The 12,012-nt window shown below is 35.7% G+C and overlaps 1 protein-coding gene across 16 annotated transcripts in view; it reads left to right on the top strand.

Annotated features, from left to right (window-relative positions):
* DMD (dystrophin) overlaps positions 1 to 12,012 on the top strand; it is a 1,236,775-nt gene that overhangs the window by 864,546 nt on the left and 360,217 nt on the right. For all 16 annotated transcript variants that reach the window (XM_072027522.1, XM_072027514.1, XM_038175527.2 and 13 more), the window contains 2 exons: positions 2,723 to 2,824; positions 10,706 to 10,814. In XM_072027522.1, coding sequence (XP_071883623.1) covers positions 2,723 to 2,824; positions 10,706 to 10,814 — 211 coding nt within the window. The remainder of the gene's footprint in view (positions 1 to 2,722; positions 2,825 to 10,705; positions 10,815 to 12,012) is intronic.

Raw genomic sequence — 12,012 nt, 5'->3', positions numbered from 1 at the left:
CAATATAGAAGATGGATAAATACTGAGCAGCCAAACTTTGTTGCAGCTAGAGGACTGAAGTAGTAACTCCTGTTAATAGCCCTTTTAATGTATCTGTAGTGCCTTCTCTGGTCCGGTTTTCTTGGTTTTCACTTCCTGGTGGTGGAACTTTCCTGTTATTGTTAACGGCTATTATTACAAGCCAGGCCAGATCTAATACGTGAAAAATATTCTGATGTTCCAGTTTGTGCCCTTTGTCCTGGCACTGAGCACCACTGGGAAGAGCCCAGCTCCATCCTCTTTGTACCCTCCCTTGGCATTTATAGGTATCAGTGAGAACCCCCTGAGTCTCCTCTCGTCTAGGCTGAACAGTCCCAGCTTGCTCAGCTTTTCTTCATAGGAGAGGGCACCTCCCTGGGGACAGGATGTGGGGTCATGGTTGGGCTTGGCTTGGTGTGGCCTACAGCAGGGCTGTGGGGAGCTGGAGCCTGGCCCAGCTGCAAGCCTCACTGGGGCAGGGACAGAAGACCCTGGGACAGATGTGGGGGTCTGGGCCTGGGCAGGTGGGGGAGCCCCAGTGGGGCTGAAGTGGGGTTCTGAGCCTGTGCATGGAGCAGGAAGCCCTGATTGGGGGCTTGGGAAGGGGCAGTGTCAGGGCTGATGGTGCACCCAAGTCCTGGGACTGTCTAAGGGGGCCCTCCCAGAGCACACTTTCTGTTCTGGTGATAGCTGGTATGAAACCAGTCAGTGCACTCTCAGACCAGTCCATGACAAGAGTTATCCCAAAGCACAGTGAGTGGGGATGAGAGAGAGATGTGCTTCAAAGGCACATCGATGCAAGTTAAACTGGTATAGATGTACCCATACTGATCTTGATATTCTGGGGTTCTGCAGGGAATTATAGTGCTATTGCACCTGCTAAGAGATTTTTTTATGGTATGTGGTACTGTTATAAAATAACATAATTATTTGAGATATGTAAAACAGAAAATAACATAATAATGGCAAAATATTGGAGACGGTTTAGTTGTTTTTTAAAAAAATCTTATTTTTCATCAAGATAGGCAGAAAATTGACCTTTTCATCAAAACTCCTTGATGATTATTTTGTCTTTATGTGGTGAATACAGAAGCAGAAAGCCAACCTAGTACTGAAACAAGAAAAATAGCACTTCAATGAATGCTTGATCAACAGGTTAATAAAATTCCACCCCTCCAATATCCTAGTTCCGTTGTACATTGCTTTTCAGTGCTTCTTTTCTATGAATCCATACAGGTATACCTCATTAATATTGTAATGCATAATAAAAAGTAATTAAATACAACATGTTTCAAATATCATTGCAAGAAATCAGACAAGCTTTAATTAACTTTATTTGCTAGTGGTAAACAGTATTTGAAGGGACAAATGGAGGATGGCAGTGAACTTACCAACACATTATTTTTACTGATTATCCATAATGTTTTGCACATCAAATTTCAGGCAGTACTGTAGACATATTTTCTATGCTGAGTTGAAAACAGGAGTAAGATGGTCCCTTGCTGAGACTTAAAATGACACAGATTTCAACAAAGTCATTGCAGAGAGAATAATAGCAGATTTCCAATAATGAAATGACGTGTTGCATCAGATAGTGACAAGCCTGGCATACAGTCTTGTCTGCATTCACATTAATATTAACTGAGATTGTGGACAGAAAATAAGGTTAGATAGATGGGGCAAGGTAATCAAGCTATAGGGGGAAAAAAAAAAAAAAGATGGGAGAAAAGTGTAGACAGGAAAACCAAACCAACCACTTAATTTACATTTCTCAGATAACTATGGGATTTTTGCCTACCTGTTTTTGCTTGTGTTACTTCTTATTACTTTCAAATTGAAAATAATACAAATTTTGGACTTCCAGACACAGTTTATCTGTTGTTACACTTTTCAGTGATTTTTGCTTTTAACCATTGCATGTAGTGCTCCACCAAATATGTATGTAGTTAAGACTTGACAAAATAGAGACTGTGTATGTTGGGAAGGGTTTCTTGGAGTTGCCATATGTTAGCACGTGGATGACACCTCTCCAGATTAAAAAACGAAAAATTGCTAGGGAATATGATGTTGCTAATTCAGTAGGGTATCATTGGTAATGATAGGTGCCTCTCTGTACCTTTAGAAACTGTCACTACTACAATGCTTTGTTTTGAATTTGCATGTATGGATGCTTTGCTACCTGTGTAGTAGTTTACTAGAACTAATATTAGTTTACTATTAATATTATTAGTCTTTCTAAATTAAACAGCATCTTTGCATTTCATGTTACAGTTTTTAGGCCATGTATTATAGGAACAAAATATGCGCTAGTGCACTTTAAAGCTGCTGTTAATATAAAGTAGACAAAAGGGCTGAGCTGCTTAAATGAGATTTCTCATGCCTGTCTTTCTCAGTATGAATTTTTGTCAGCTTTGTAATAGCTTTATCAAAACTTTCAGGAGGAAGGGACCTATCACTGTTTATTTTGTTAGCATTAGTCTTTTCCACCCCTCTTTCCGTTTTGTTTTGTTTTTGTTTTTGTTTTTTTTCCCTCTGGTGACCCTTTTTAACTTCAGTTGCTACTGTCTATAAGTTTTCCCAGAAACAAGTCCTGAGCAGAAACAAATTTACTGGTGGTTTACAGCCTCCCATAGAGCTTTAGGATTTTTCAGTCTCATTGCGTATGCTACGGTTAATCTACACTGCATGTGTTTTTATCTTTCAGGAAACTGAAGCAGCAGTACAGGCTAAACAGCCGAATGTGGAAGAGGTTTTGTCTAAAGGGTGTCATTTATATAAGGAAAAACCAGCCACTCATCCAGTAAAGGTAATGAAGCAACCTTTAGCAATATCCATTACTGTGTAATGGGTTATGCTTCCCCTGTTGTACACTTGTCCTTGATGTGCTCTGTTTAAAATCAATGAAAGAACTTGGCAAAGAGCATTTGTTCTGTTCTGTGACAGTATAGCCAGGAACAATGTAATGTTCCCAGCTAGAATTTTTTTGCATGTTGTGATGAGATTCTTTTATTTGACATTAAGTTTGTTTTACTTATTTAAGAGTAATTGAACGTTGAAACCAAATTTAAATTTATTATGCTTAGTTAATGGTATCACATGAAGTCTTTTTATTTAGGTTATTTCTTATTATTTATTTATTATTTCAAATTACACTTCCAGAATTCTGCCCATTAAAAAAAAATGAACTTTTTTTTTTTTTCTAGACAAGGTAAGAGTCAGATCAGAAAGGGGGCCCTTTGCTTTACATTTTTCACATTATGAAATAAAAAAGAGATGGCAATATCGAACTTTACCACTCATTTTATCCCTGCCACAATTCATGTAGAATGAATTCTTGATTTTGTCTTGAAGCAGAGGATGTGTTGTTAAGAAGGCTGATCCCTCCCAAACTTTTTCTTTTAAAAATAGAAATAGAATCCTTTTCCCAGCACAGAAATCAGTTTGAAGGGAATATTTTACCCTTAGTTTCATAAAGATTATATAGAACTTCATGGAGACTTAGAGTATCATCTACTGTCCTGTAGAATCATGAAGCAGGAAATAATATAAAAGCAACCTCCGTAGCCAGCTACTTCTTAAAATAGGAGATCAAACTCCTAGTAAGATCACCACTATATGAACCAGAGCTTAATCTGGTTTCTGGTTTTATAACTGCTAGTAAAGGAGCTGTGGGCATGATGATTAAGAGTTACCAAAACTGTAATAGGGGCTTATTGATTACATAAGTATCTCTTGCAATTGCTTCTGACTGGACAGAGATAGTAATTTTTATACTTAGAGCTTTTCCAAACCTACATTCTTCAATAACCTCATTTTATAGAAAGGTTTCCTCACAAAGTTAAGATGTCTGTAGGTAACATTGAATTTCTTTTTTGCTACAGTGAATTTCTTGTTTTTCCATCTGTATTTAGTCACATGGAGTATTATTTTGCTACTTTTACAAAATCTCCTCTAATATATGTAAATCCCACCAGTTGATCTCCATTCACAGGAGCACATGAACACACTTTTTTCCATTTTAGAAACTAATTTAAGCATTTTTTTTCTTTCTTTTTTCCTGAGCAGTATTCCTTATTTTTTTTTCCCCCTTGGTATCTAGGTGTTTTATTGTTGTTGTTGTTTTTGTGTATGTGTGTGATCAATTCTCCAAAACAGTGAGAAAATACCAAAAGAGGTGAAGTGAAGGTGACTTAAAAGTAGTATGCTAATGAGGGTGAGCAGAAATGAGGCTTCTGACTCTGGCTTACATGTTTTCCTTGGCTAATAAAACCTTATTGTTGGAAAAAAAAAAAAAAAAAATCCGCATGCCCATGCCTTAGGAATGATGGAACAAAAATCATGCTGCAATAACTACATTTACTCACTTGGTATAGCTACAGAAGCCATTTTAAGGCCTTTACTCCACATTTTAGGCATAGAAATTCAAACAACTAAAAAAAAAAAAAAAAAAAGCAAGGTTTTGGCTTTCTAGATTTTTGTAAATGCATATGAAAATTTTCAAAATGAGTACTGATAAGGAGAAGAACCAGTGCTTGTTTTATATAGCATTGACCAAAGTGTAAATAGTGTGAAATGATTCTGCTTAGGCCAAACTTCTATCATTGAAGTGTACTTCACATCTATTGCTTTTAAGTGTTCACGTCAAAGACTGAAAACTGCCAATTTCTACCAGATTTATTGGAATATGATCAACTGGAACAAGATAGCTCTTTAAATAAAGATTATGATGTTCTTTGAGTTGTAGTTTTGACAATGATATTACAAAATGTGTCTGTAAGGAAATTAATAACTATTTGTGGAGTAGTGGATATTTCATTTTTAGTCACTCTATAATTGGATTTTACTTTTTTTTTTCATTACATTGGGTAGTTCAATTAATTGAACAACCTGTGAAGTTAATTTCTGGTTCACCGTTTTATACAGTAAGTAATAAAACAGTGAATATATACTGTCAGGGCTGTAGAATTGCATTCTTGATGAGGTAGGTTTCCTTAAGCTTTCCCCCATTTCTACTGAATTGGTCTTCTGCCATCATCTTCTGCCATCATTCTTAATGAGTAACTTCCAGCACTGTTTGCTATATTTATGTTCCAATGTAGAGTTTTTAGCCCAAGTCAAAATAATTTTCTATGCAAAAGGTATTTTGTAGTAGCAGAAAGTATTTGTATTTAGATTATGGTGTTTTTGAAAAGGTATTAGTGAAATTGCAAAGTTAAGCACTCAAATTTACACAAATTTTTGAATTGAAGTTGTTTTGGTGGCCTTGTTTTAGGCTGAATCCTACCTAATTCTGTATAGAATATGGAGAGCACTCACACTGTGAACAGTGATTCAGTACTTAAACTCATATTTCTTGTTCAGTTTGTTGCTGCAAGCTGCAGTTTTCCTGGGATGTATTCAATTTCTGCTGTGAAGAAAAATGGCTAATTCCTTCATGGACTGTTTCAAAACAGTTATCACAGTGGTGTCTAAGTGCTTCCTAAACATTGCTTTATTTTAGAAATTTATTTCAGGAATGAAAGAGAAAAAACAAACAACAATTGGGTCATAGTACTAGACACTAACTTAAAATATATATAGATATTGCAGTTTTCTTAACTTGTGACATTACACATAGGCATACCAGAAAATTCAATACAATTTCCCAGATAATTATAACCAAAATGTGAGAATTAACTTGAGACAAGTTTGTGTTTCAAGCATATAAAATACTTGATCTGATTTTTTTTTTTTCTCAAATCTAATTAACTCCCATGCAACAGTGGAGTAGTTTTACCTATGTTTATGTCTGGGGGCTGAGGCACAAAGATACTGACATTAAATGTAGCAGATACTTCTATATATCAAATTTGAAACACCGACAGCCGGATTCTTCAACATCATATTATCTAACAGTTTATGTGATAAATGCACAGTTTTCATAATTTCAGTTGCAGCTGGGATTACTCAAGAGTTCTGGAAATAAATGTCGATGCCTAATGTTGAAGTTATAGAGGAAAAAAAAATAAATAATATTAATAAAAAAGATAAAATTATATGACCTCTTTAAAAGCATCAATTATTTGCATAGCATTGCTTGACAACTTTGTAGAGTATTTAGCTTCCTGAAGAAGCCTTTTCCTAGCTTTCTTTTTTTCTGTCTTAGTTCACCACTGCAAGCTTCTCCTGTGCTAGAAAACTGTGTGTGTCTGGAAATTAAACATACTAATGCAGTTATATGCATTGGGTCTGAATTAATGTTCATAGTTGACTTTGGCATTTCTTAATGCTTTGCAGTTTATCTTTGTAACCTTTATATTATACTCTAGTTGTGGTGTTTTGAATATAAATTGAACCTCATGGCTTTATATTGTCATGTAATTAAACTGAGGGTAGAATTCCTGAAATCCACTCTACCTCTCAAGCTCCTGAGGAAGCTGATATCATTTACTATTTCACATCTGTAGTTGCACTTTCTGTTGCCAGTCTCTGTGTTCCATTCCTACACTTCTGTTCTTCCCTACTCAGGATCACATCACAGAAGTTGACTCAATTTGTCTTTATGTTGCATCCTGTTCTTACAGACAAAATAAATAAAGCTTAAATGTGCATTTACTGGTATAATGGTCTTTGAACCATATCAGTATATCACGTGTTAGTTTTGTAGTGTTGGTCCATTACTTGGAGGAAACTGTTAAATTTATGTTCCACCATGAAGTTCAGGTGATCAGATGAGAGGCACATATGTTTCTTGCTTAGCTTACAGCAATTAAGTTTAAAGATCTTTAATTGCTGGGTCTTTAACAGAAAAATACTGACAGGAATAACTGTATAAAATCAATCTAAAAAGTTAAAAATAATAATAAAATAAAATAAAATGGAGTGTGTGAAATACCCAGAATAGAGATTTCCTTGTTTAAGTATAAAACAAACACTATTAGTTATTTACGTTGTAAAAATAGGTTACCAAAAACTGGTAACTTCACATCACAGAAATAACTAATTGTTTCCACAACTCTGTTTATAATTTCTGTAATTCTCTTTTGTCATTTTACAAGATGTGTGATGTAGGATATTAATATATTTTAAAGTAAAAGGATTTCTTACTCTATGTTTTTGAAGAAAATAAAAATAGCAAAACTGTATACCAATCCCTGCTTCAAGCCACCTCCTTCCTTTCTCCTCTCTACCCTAAAGAATTATTAAGCCAAAGAAGACAGTCTACCAGTATTAATTCATGAGACAAGACCTGAGAAGTGGTAACACCAGTAGTTATTTTCTGTTCCATTCGTCATAGCCATGGTTTTTTAAATTTTCATACCAGGTTTTCTTTCTTTTTTTTTTTTTTTTAGATTTAGATTTTTTAAATCTATCTTTTTCAAACAGTAATTCTTGTAAAAAGTGTCATCTTTACTTCATCAAAGAATATTGTTCAAGTCCTTATTGTAAGTAATAGGGAGATACAGAAGTAATAGGCTGATAAACATTCATGTGTTGAATATGTATTCCATTTGAAACTTGTCCAGACATAATATTCTTTTATAGAGGAGATGATTATGAACTCTGTTTTCATTAGAAATTTTCTGTGCCCTTCAGTGGGAAGCCATGAGGGTGAAGCCAGCAGTTGTTTCCTAGGATTAAAGTTTGTCTGTCCTCAAATGTGTTGATTTTGAATTTGTGAATCACAATAGTTACAAAAGCTAAATATCTGATCAGCTGAAAATGTAGAGAATGATTAGTCATAGAATTTTGGGTAAGACCTTAATAATATTGCTTTATTAACATAAAGTATACATCTTATGTTATAGTTAACTCTCTGAAATAATAAGTATATTTTCACACCTTCACAAAGCATACCAAAAGCAATGATACTGGAATTTTGGAATACAGGACTGTAAATATATTCTTGGAGGCAAATGAATTCTTAGTATAAGCTGATTGATTCAAGAATCAAAAATGGGATAGGATACATGATCCTTTAAGCACTGACAGTTTAATAACCGTATCCGTTATTATCTGTGAAGTGGATTTCATGCTTTTGAAATGCATTTCTTTAAAGTAACATTTACATGGACAGGGAGGGAAAGGTTACTGGGGGTTACTGCTGGTGACAGTGGCAATAGAAAGAATATAAACCCCAACCTCATCTCATCAGTAACAGCACTTGTAGAGATCAGTTTAATCAGGAAACAATGTTTGTGGCAAAAGAAGAGTTCCAGTCCCTTGTCTTGGCACTCCATTTCTCCTTTCCCATCATGTTGTTGGGTGGGAGTGTAAGTAGTGGGGAAAGGAAGAGGAAGGACATAAGGAATACCTGTAGTTTCATTGTCCTCAGTCTTGCATTTAAAATACTACATCACTTCTCTCTCTGAATATGCCTATCTAGTTTTAGTGCTGTCAATGAGATTATTTCATGTATGAATGTTAACATCACTTAAACTGCACTGGGGCTGGCATTTAAAGGAAATCAATAAATCAATAAAAGTGTTCCTCAAGGTAACATATTTTGATGTTAATACTTGTCACCAAAGCTCTAGAGCTTCAATTACAGCAAAACTGTTGTGCTCAAAGAAGTAAACACTCTAATGCACGTATGCTAATTTATGGCAGATGCAAGATTGGATCAAACCATAATTGTGATAGAAGAGTTTGGAATAAGCTACTCTCTTATCAGTGGTGTGGATGTTGCCTATATTTTGTCATTGCTGGAAACATATTCCTGGCTCATATCCACATGAATGAAAGAAGCAGCTACTCACAGTGAGGACCAATATTATATTTATAACGTTCATATCTCTTTTCTGAGTTACTGTGGATATATGGTAAAATGAAGCCGGTGATAGAGTAATCCTCCCAGCTTTTATTTTTAAGGGCTCTCTGCTACTATTGAATCAATAGATACTGGAGCAGTTCTCTGCATTTTTTAAACGCTGGATGGAGGCTCTTCTTGAGAACAGTAGAAAAAAGTCATAAAAAGTCATGGTCCAGAGTGTGTGTCTGTGGTCCCATAATCCACACAGAAATAAGATGTGTCATTGTGAATTGTCATATCATAAGTTGCATTTATCATGTACACCTGATTGCTTTTTCTGTGTAGTTGTCATAGTCAAGGAATCTCTGGTATTCCTGACTTTTGATTTTACCCTTAATGCAATTTTTAAGCTATTCTTGCAAATTAAAAGTTTTTTTTTTTTTTTTTAATTATTATTAATTTATTTTTATTTTGTAGTGCAGAATTGTGTTCATTCTCTCCTGTCCTGTCAAAAAGCATTTATGCAAAAAGCTGTTCAGGTAATGCCAAGTAATATTCTAGCCTCTACTGGTGACAGATATAAAAGAACTTTGCAGGTTTAGAGTACTTATGGCAAAGCTTAAGGCAAATTCTATAAATGCTCTCCCAAGGCATCAGAATATAAAATTGTGCACTTTGGGTGTGTGCGTGCGTGCATGAATGTGTCAGTTTAATGCATATTGTACCCTACCCCTGTCCTACTGACCCCCGGTCTTGTTAGATTCAAGGTAATTAAACGTCTTTCTTAATAGGCATCCTATTTCCATCATGACTGGTTTGTTATTCAGGCTATATATCTAATTGTGACTAGGACATAAGAATACTGAAAGCACCCCTGAGTGGCATTGGTATACTGGACTGCTTTCTGTAGTAATCAGGGAGCAACTAAAAAAAAAAAATAAGTCTTCATTTTAAGAGTTTAGAGATGCCAGTGTATAATTAACATGCTTCATCCTACTTTGCAGTCCCTAGAGCAAGGAAGAAAGAGGGGTAGAAATATCATTTTCAAGTCTAAATGTCTCTTAGGGTTATCTGAGGACTGCTGTAATTCACACTCCAGACTTTCACTTAGGTTTTGTTTAAAACTAGCAGTTTAGCCATTACTGTGTGCCCACACTAAAGTTTACGATTCCCTGAGGTGTCCTAAGACTTTTTTTTTTTTTTTAGAATAGGTGGAAGAATGTGTGCTGCATTTGATATTCCAAATTGCAGGGATTTTACTGATATGTTTTTAAATGCACAGTTCACCTCCCCATTTGAAAAACGGGTGTCTTGGGTTCGTGGTAAATAAAAAAAAAATATATATTAAAATTCTACTGTATGTTAAAGAGGAAGTCATCCTGTTCCCTAAGGCCTAGGGAACCCTGAGGTTCCCTATGTTCATCAGGGAGCGATGCAGTCCAGCTGCTTGCTGGGGGCTAGGAACCAAGGGTCTCCCTAGGTTCCTAGGGAGCCTGTTCTGCCACCCCCAGCTGAAGAGCAGGGAAGGATGGGGTCTGCCCATGGAGTGGGGTCAGGATCAGGCCTGATGAGAGGAACCAAAGTCAGACACAGCCCCAGGTGGGTGGGCAGGGCCATGGGAATGGGAAGGGGCTGAGTTTGATTGGGGACGTCAGTCAGGGTCTGGCAGTTGTGTTGTTGACCCTCAGCAACAGCAGCCGAACTTCTAGGAGGAAAGATGCTCTCAGGACCCTGACACCATGAAGCTCTTTTGCAGCCCAAAAGGGGCGTAGTCAATTCTTCCCTCTCTCCTATTTGTGAAAGTTTATTGCTGTTTCTACACGTGTTGTTTTGTTTTGCTTTCATTTGTTTGTTTTTTAATTCAGGTGGTCCATCAGATGGGAAAAAAAAAAAAAAAAGGAAAGTTAAATTAATCTATGCTTTACAAATTTAATGTATTTTTATCTTCTGTTCTAGAAAAAAATAGAAGACTTGAATGCTGACTGGAAAGCAATAAACCACTTAATTCGACAACTAAAGGAAAAGCCAGCATTAGGAGTGCCTGGCCTTTTCTCTCCAGGTGTCTGTAAGTGCTTCAATATGTACATCTTTTCAGATTAGTTACAAATCACACAGTTAAAGTGAAAATGGGTTGAGACAGTCTTAATTCTTCATGCATCCATACAAATTCCAGCTTCAGCTTGTAAATGGGAGGTATGTTGTTATGGCATTCAACTTGTTTTACATTATTTCTATTTCATGTAATGTGTAGCAGAAGACAAATTATGTTATAGATTTGATGAAATGATCACAGCATGCTTTTCAAATTACTACAGTTTCAAAGTCTTGTGTCATTATTCTATGAAGAGATGATGACTTTCTACATGTATTCGTGGAGAAAATACTATGGAAGGAGAAGGTTTAAATTGAAATATAATAATGGTACAGGCCAAATGTGTGTCAATTTGTTGCAGAACAAAATTCTTAAAATACATTTTATATTTGTGAGGCCAATGAAGTTGCACTGTTTCAAGACAAAGCATGAACATTCATAGAAGTTGTATGATAACATGGTAGAAGTAACTCTGGAGTTAAACATTATGTCTGTGATATAATTTGTGGGTGTCTTGAGTTCATGAGTACAAAAGAGACCTTTTATCCATTTCATTTAAATCATTTGATAAAATTTTTATTATATTTTTTCTAATATTATTTTGCACCTGCTGGTTCTTTGCAAGAGCTACAAACTCAGTTTTATCTCCATGATACATTGATTTTTTCCCTTCTGCTTTGCTTTGAAATATATTAATTAGGTATGCATTGAAAATAAATATATAACGGAGGCATTGGGCTAAAATCTGAGTTTCTAAAGTCTCTAAGATTCTTTACTTGATATTAAACTATCTCAGTTGCTTGGCTGAGGAGTGCTTTTCACCTATACAAGTTGCAAAGGGGATCTGCTCAGATTTGGGAGAAATGTTTTCTCCTATTAGGTTGCCTGTAATACAGGCTGTGATGCAGTTGCAGAAGTCACCGGGGATTTGATTACTTGTAGGATGTTTATCCCTCTTGCTTTTAACATGTTATAACGCGTAGTATGCAAGAAAAAGCTGATACTGGAGAATTTTGTACCTTCTACTGGATATTCTAGGATAGCAAAGCAGGAAATGTGTTTTGCAGGGGAGTAAATAATTGCACCACCTAGAAAGAATCCAGAATATCCACTGAGACAGTCCAACTTCTGTCAGAATTGTGTATCTTATTTCAAACAAAACAGATGTCTT

Source organism: Anas platyrhynchos, chromosome 1, assembly GCF_047663525.1.
Source record: "Anas platyrhynchos isolate ZD024472 breed Pekin duck chromosome 1, IASCAAS_PekinDuck_T2T, whole genome shotgun sequence".
NCBI classification, from domain to species: Eukaryota; Metazoa; Chordata; class Aves; order Anseriformes; family Anatidae; genus Anas; species Anas platyrhynchos.
The sequence above is the reverse complement of the archived record's forward strand: the minus strand, read 5'-3'. Positions and strand labels throughout refer to the sequence as shown.